We start from the raw sequence: 7,427 nt of genomic DNA, 5'->3' as shown, positions 1-7,427 counted from the left end.
CTTCTTTTTATTTTTTTATTTTTTTTTTAAGGGAGGGGATAAAACAAATTATTGTTACCATACCAATTATTGTAACACATATATAAATTGATATTATAAGTATGTGTGTTTATTTCCAGAATTTTTTTTATTTTTTTAAAAGTTATTTATTGTCATAAATTTATATGTTATATAAGTATATATTGTCTTTTAATTATGAAAATTATAGCTTAATGTAAGACATTACCTATTATATTTGTACTGTGGTCCTAAATCTGAACCCTTCCAAATTTTGTTCACTCCCGACAAAATAATTATTTCAGTTAAAAAAAAAAGATTTAATAAACATTTTTCAAACATACATAAAAATTATTTTGACATAAAAAGTTATTCTAAAATACATATTTCAAACACTAAATTAAATGGAAGTGTTCTGCTTCTATTTTTCTTTTGTATAAAAGCCAAAGAAAAACTACATCAAACAAGTCTGAGAGTGGATGAGGAGTTTTTTTTTGTTTTTTTAGGTAAATAAGTGGATGAGGAGTTGTTGAAGGTAAAAAGGAGTTGTGTTTTATTTTTTTTATCAAAAGGTAGTTTTCTAGTAATTTTCATGCTTCCCTCTCCACTAGGCGACGGTCATTGGTGGGCGTGTATTCGGATTTGGACTAATGAAAAGAAGAAACTCTTGCACTCCGTATTACTCCAACAAGATGAGTGAGAACTATTGACTTGAGGAAGTTGAGGGAGGAAACAAAGACCCAAATAAATTTCAGAAATGCGGGCTGATAAGGCCAGGATCTTGCTAGGGTTTCCTCCTTGTTTTCGTCCAACCCCATCACAGGTATATATATATATATATATTACGTAGTGATTTGTAATTTGAAATCGTTTGATTTTCTCTCTCCTTTTAGACACGAAACGAGTTGCGCATTGCTTAACAAGATTCGTGATAAAAGTGCATATTCTTGAATTACCCAAACTTGATGGGAATTGTGAGAAATTGATGGTTGAGCTGCCTTGTCTAACTGTTTCAAATCCTGGATTCTCGAAGCATTTGATATCAAGTTTCTCTGGAGTTCATTATTTCATGTTTGATCCCCAAAAGCTCATTGCTGTATGCTGTCATAAATGTCTATGCACAGTGGGGTTGGAGAACTTCCATGTAAGACAGCATTAAGGCAACTTGGAATAATTATATGGTGTGTCTATTTTGTGGGAACCTTTTGGGATTTGGGTTTTAAAAGTTTGGAGAAAGGGCATAGAGTTTTGTAGACAAAAAGGGTTGGAATTTGTTTGATATTTAAGATTGACGAGTTGCTGAAATTTTAGAATATTGGTTGCTGGAATTTCTCAACAGTTTGACTAAGTAGGATGTCTGGCTGATAAATTGAAAATCAAATGATAGACAAAAGGGTTAAAGTTGATGTCTGGGTGTTAAATTGAAGGCCAGAGTGTAGGAAAAGGATTAGAGTTTATTAGGGCAAGATAGGGTAGGGTTTTGGTGATGAAGTAGGGATGTTCAGGAACAGTGAGTTGTAACTTTTTTTGTAATAAAATATGATGTCTGGGTGTTCAATTGTAGACAAATGGACGAGGAAATGGTTTGAGTCAATTAGGGCCATATGGCAATGTCTGGGCATTAAATTGAAGACCAAAGGATAGTGAAAGAGTTATTGTTGATTAGGGCTACATAAGATAGGATTTTGGCGATGAAGTAGGGATGTTATTGAACTATGAACAATAGTGATTTTTAATAAAATAAATTGAACCAAAGGATAGCAAAGGCTTAGATTTGATGTTGTGTTGAAGTAGGAATGTTTAGGAACTGTGAAAATTGATTTTAAATCTGCAAATTTCACCTAGAAGGAATCACCCCGAAAGGTTAGTGTTAACTGCATATCACAAAGGAGGAATAACCCCCAAGGTAAGGTTTTTCCAGGGTACCTTTATATTATTGATAATTCATTTGCTCTTATTTGGATTTCAAAAATGAGATAACAAGTACAGAACATGAAGATTTCCCATCTCTCGTGACTCTTGACATTTCTCGTTATCGGAGAAGGAAATTGTGACCACCTTGAGTTTGAGGATCCTTGACTGGTACTATGTGGTGGTCATTTCATCATTATGGATCTCAATGCCATGTTAACTAAATAAAATTAGATTAATTCGAATCGTCTTGTTGGAGAATTTTTTATGTATTCATTAATTACCCCCCCCCCCCCCCCCCCCCCCCAATACGTCCCATGAGAATGAAAAATACTCCCCTAACCACGTCTCAACTCTCAAAAATAAATCTCTTGGCGAAACCATCCGGTCCCGGAGCTTTGTCCCTGTTACAACACTTCCTCTTCAATAAATGGTTTCTCCATTCCATCTTTATCCTCAGCTGAAATCGAATAAAAAAGCAACCCCTCGAGCCAAGGCCTCCAGCTATCAGTCTCTGTGTACAACTTCTGATAGAAGGAGCTAATCCCTCTAAACCTCCTCCTCCCTCCTCCCTACATAGCATCACCCCATCAACCCAAATCCTCCCCATATGATTGCCCCTCCGGTGGGCATTGACTAATGCCCGAGAAATCTCCTTAGAAATAGCAAATCTTTCCTTCGCACTCCTTCCTTCGGCTCCCCATCGAGTCATCCAACCCACGTTGCCCCTCCAAACGATCAATCTCTGCAATCTCCGCCAGAGCTCTATTCTTCCTCCATTCCAAATTCCAAAAACCTCCTTATTCCATCTCTTGACATCTTCCTTTAGAAAGCTACGGCAAAAATGAAGCTTGGAGAGCCCCTCACACTATATTCTCCCACTTCAGCCCCTCACCCTCTCTTTGAAGCCCTCTGCTCGAAGCCACATATTCTCAAACCGGAATGGAGAACTCATCATCTGCATACCACCACAATCCAACACCAAGGGAAGTGCATATAATATAACAGTAAATCGAACATTACACTGCTATAAAATATTTAATATTTTTAATTGTTCAACATGTTTATCTACCCAAATCCAAATTTTGGACCCAATTCAAGATAAGTTTCTGTAACCTAAGTTTTGAGATTTGGTGTTAGACACACAATTCTGCCAACAGGCATTATCGAGTTGTTTTGACATGGAAGTTATATGGAGATCAATGATCTTTATCAAGGGCAATTTCATAATTGCAGAAGCAGAACTGAATCTAGTTATATGAGATGTTTCCAGTTGTCCTTTAATTTTTTATATCAGAAACTATTTAAAAAAAAAAAAAAAAACAAAACTGAGCAAAGATAGGGAGAGGCGAAAAAAGGGTTGGGATATTCCATTTTTATATGCATGCCTCATGTCGCTCAATGGCATATGCATAGGCAAAAGATTGCTACTCCCTATATATCAAGCAAATGTTAGTTAGCCACACATCCTATCGACTGTTTAGGTGAATTATTATTATGATGACCCTTGAATTTAAAAAATGCTGGAGTGCACATAAGTAGGGCTTTATTTTGTTATTTGGTATATCCAATTTGTATGCTCTCTCTCTGTGTAGTCATTTTGCATTTTTTAGTCTTTTAGATTCAAAGTTTCTTTTCTTTTTCCTTCTTTTAAAAACTTTATTAACCCCACCCTTTCACAAGAAAGGTAATCTTTGTATGTTGTCATGTCAATTTTATTGTCTGAATACCTGCAGGTTAAAGCAGCTTACAAGAGGAAGGTTTGGGAATCTCATCCTGACCGATTTCCAGTTCATGAAAAATCTCATGCAGAGTGCAAGTTCAAATTGGTAAGCTTTTGGAGTCTAAGCAATTGAAGGTTTTTAGTATATATGTTTTGTGTTTAGTCAATGTTATTACAAGTTGTTCTGGATACCCTCATTTTATACCTCTTAGTTATATTCATATCTCCAAAAAGATTGTATGGTCAATTGGGATGCATTATGATGCATAAACAATTCATGTTACCCCAGGTATAGGATAAAAAAATTAGATACTTCGACAAATAACCATGCCACTTTGTCCCGGGATATTAGGGGAGGATGACCATGACATTTTGCCGCACAATTGCATCTTACATGCAATCTGGCATACCCAAGTCCTTGTGACGTGGACACTGCCACTGTCATTTTTAATGTTGGCTTCACTGAAACATCAGCCGAAGAACTTCACTTCATGAGCGCAAGTCCCAGAAATTTTAGTTTCTAACCTTTTGTCTGGATCTATCATTTTTGCCATAAACAATCCGTATAAATGCGGAATATTGTTGAGCGCTTTATTTTTCTGAACATTTTTTTCGGGTAGCATTCTTCACATGAGCTTGACCTTAATAACTGCACTTACTGCAGATTTCAGAAGCTTACACTTGCCTGCAGTCTGGTAATTCTCTTGTCTTTATGTATTTTGGAAATATAGTAAGTGGTTCGAGAGCATCATGGTTTGCTAACTCCCCAACAGACTAAAGAAGTTGCTGAACAGAATTCTAGTCTAAAGGAGCATCCTCATACATGACTGGATCAAGACATGGTCTACAAAAAACTTACTTTAAGCCTAAAAATCGATGAATTATCCTTGTACACTTTTTTTCCTTCTTGTATGCAGGGGAGTGGGGGTGGGTTAATGCGCCCTTCTAATCCTTGTACATATTTTTGGTTTAAATTTCATATTTTTTTATTAGCTGCAAGGTGGAGTGGTGGACGGGATGTATCCTTGGAGCTATGGCACGTTGACACTGGGTTTGTCGTTTATAGTACCCCTTTTCCATCTTCCTTAATTCTGCTTTCATTCTCTGCAACTCTTCTCTAAGTTCTGTTCATGAAGGGCGGTGGGATATTTCTCTATTTGAGGGAACTTGGGATGACTGAGCCTACTCCACTCTCCTAATTTGGTCTGCGGTGGTCGAACCATTTGCAGTGTTACTTAATTGGTCAAGCTATGGCACACTTCAGTATGTTAATTAAGTCGGAGCTGATCTTTTGGATGCAAACATTATCAAAGTGCATGTGATCAAATTCACAGCACAAGAGGAAACCGTTTGTCAGAGAAAAGATTGAATGACCTTACCCATGTTTACTACAACTCCCATCTCTAAGGATGCAGACAAGAAAGCTTGATCACTTCATCTCTCTGCACATTGTCATGCTGTATAGTGTGCTAGATGACTGGATTGTGGAGAGAGAGAAGCATACCATGCAAGAAGACAAGGTACCTTCTAGTTTTCTCGGGATTTTCTTTTCTCTTGCTTGTGACTTAGGTTCTGGTTCTAGTAATTGGGGAACTTGATCGAAATCCTTTGCCCTTTTTTAAAAGATCCTTTATAATGAGATGGAGCAATCTCGTGGAGATGGAACTGATGGGAATGAGAATGAAAATGGCAATGCAGAGGCAAGGAAGAGACTTACTGAAACAGCCCTGTTTTTTGTTGGTGGTGGTGGTGGTGGTTTTTTTTTTTGTTGGTAAATCTGTTGGCTGATTTTTCTAAATCAGTGGAGGTTAATCTTGCTGTTGTGACTTGCTACTACTAATGGTGACGATGTTCTTAATTTTCTTGATGGTGATTTGACTGATTAGTTTATTTTATGCCTCATCGAATTCAGATTAAGCACTGAGATAACAGGGGTTTGACTGGAGAGAGTGTTACTTGATATATCAATATCAAGGTATTCATTTTCAATGATTCACCAGTGTTGTTGGTTCCATTCACTTTGATGTATGATTGTGGTTTGTCAGGGTATTTCATTGCTAATTGCCAACTGACATGAGCAGGTCCTTTTGAGTCATTGATGAAAGTGTTAGCCTAGCCCAATGCACGAGGTTTCTGCCATTGCAAGGTTTGCGGAGGCTTAGATGTACGCAGTCTTACCTCCGCATGGGTGAGGGTTGGCCTTAGCGTAACGGTATGGCTGTTTGCGCAAACCATCCCCCGCACCGCACATGGACTAGCTCAACTAGTAAGCCTTTGGAGTTATTCTCTTTGGTTCGAGATTCACCAAAGGTGAGGCTAGGACTTAAATAATACACTTGGTTTGCGGGCGATTGCGTCCATTTGGAGTTTACAAACCATCTAAGAGTCCAAAGCGACTAGCATGTGGGGTTGATTCTTTGTTACCAAAAAAGAAACCCATCCCCCTGCCCTCGCCCTCTATCCGCAAATAAGGGCACTATGTCCAATCACTTATTGATTGTTCAAATGACTATCATGGGAGTCTTGTTCAGCAAGGGTCTGGGTTTGCAAACCATGATGCTAGTGCTGATTACCTTCTTTTAGTTGGATTTAGGTTTTGCCTGAAATTTTCATGTAAAATGACTGCAGGTGCAAGAGAAGGTTTAGCTCCAACTATGCAAGTTGTGAGAACTGGGGGAAGAAGAAATCATGCTTTGATAAGGTTTCCCTTCCTCTTAATCATTTTAGGAACAGTAGGTCTTGGCGGATTTAATGCTACCAGGTGATCAACTCTCTCAGTACCAAGGTGGCGTTTCTAGCTTTAGCTAAAATTGTGGGTGGGGACTAATGGTTGGACTTGTTTGATTGTGGTTTTCTTTTCAGGGCCTATAAACAGCAAAAGCAGGCATATCCTTCTCACAATCCTTTTCTCCCATGATCTGAAAATGGCAGCTGGATTCATGGTCATGGTTTTATCCTACATATCATGTTGTTGTCTTTAACATCCAATTATACCAGTAATTCATTAAATCCATTTCCATTATGGCAAACTATGTTGCCTCTCTAATTAACTATCTTATGTTTATTGTCATTAGCTTTTTCAAAAAAATTCTCAACAATTCATATATTTGGTCATGTAATTTACGTATTTTATTACTGTGGATTCACATTGCAGCAGAGAACAATCAAAAATCAGGAGTGATTAGACCGTTTAAATATTTGAGATCTAAGATTGGGGTGAAGCTTATAGGGGAGCAAAAAATAGCGCCACTAGTTTATAAGTGCTTATAATGGTTGAACCTAAATGAAAGCAACATGTGACTATGGGTGGGACATTGCAGGGCTATCTGCAGATCCTGAAACCTTTGTCAAGAACACACAGCTTGAGGTAATTCATTCCAGGCGGACCATGCTGGGGGCATTGGGATGCATCTCTGCCGAGCTTCTCTCTGGTGAGACGGTTTGATTCAAGGCTGGTGCACAAATCTTCAGGGAAGGTGGTCTCAACTATCTCGGGAATTTGATTCTTGCTCAGAGCATTTTAGCCATATCGGCCACCCATGTTATACTCATGGGTGCTATTAAGGGTTACCGCATTGCAGGAGGACCCCCTTACTAGCTGACGACCCAGATGCATTTGCAGAATTAAAGGTTAAAGAAATTAAGGATGGACGGACGACTCGCCATGCTCTCCATGTTCGGATTCCTTGTACAGGCTATTGTAACTGGAAAGGGACCTCTAGAGAACCTTGCCAACCATCGTGAATAATAATGATTGGGCCTACGCCACTAATTTTGTCCCAAGGAAGTGAGACCA

The 7,427-nt window shown here is 38.3% G+C and overlaps 1 protein-coding gene and 1 pseudogene across 1 annotated transcript; both read left to right on the top strand.

The window, feature by feature from the left end:
• Nucleotides 1-604: 604 nt before the first annotated feature.
• Nucleotides 605-6,737, top strand: LOC132268738 (uncharacterized). Its single transcript, XM_059769546.1, has 5 exons — nucleotides 605-820; nucleotides 3,645-3,737; nucleotides 4,296-4,326; nucleotides 6,260-6,392; nucleotides 6,494-6,737. Exons 1-5 carry the CDS (start codon nucleotides 755-757, stop codon nucleotides 6,546-6,548), a joined length of 378 nt encoding a protein of 125 aa, XP_059625529.1. The 5' UTR covers nucleotides 605-754; the 3' UTR covers nucleotides 6,549-6,737.
• A 143-nt stretch (nucleotides 6,738-6,880) lies between these two features.
• On the top strand, nucleotides 6,881-7,422 carry LOC132268737 (chlorophyll a-b binding protein 3, chloroplastic-like; annotated as a pseudogene).
• The last annotated feature ends 5 nt before the right edge of the window (nucleotides 7,423-7,427 follow it).

Source organism: Cornus florida, unplaced genomic scaffold (genome assembly GCF_030987335.1).
Source record: "Cornus florida cultivar Cherokee Brave unplaced genomic scaffold, ASM3098733v1 CherokeeBrave_3.0.0_Hap2_Chr08, whole genome shotgun sequence".
Taxonomy (NCBI): Eukaryota; Viridiplantae; Streptophyta; class Magnoliopsida; order Cornales; family Cornaceae; genus Cornus; species Cornus florida.
The sequence above is the reverse complement of the archived record's forward strand: the minus strand, read 5'-3'. Positions and strand labels throughout refer to the sequence as shown.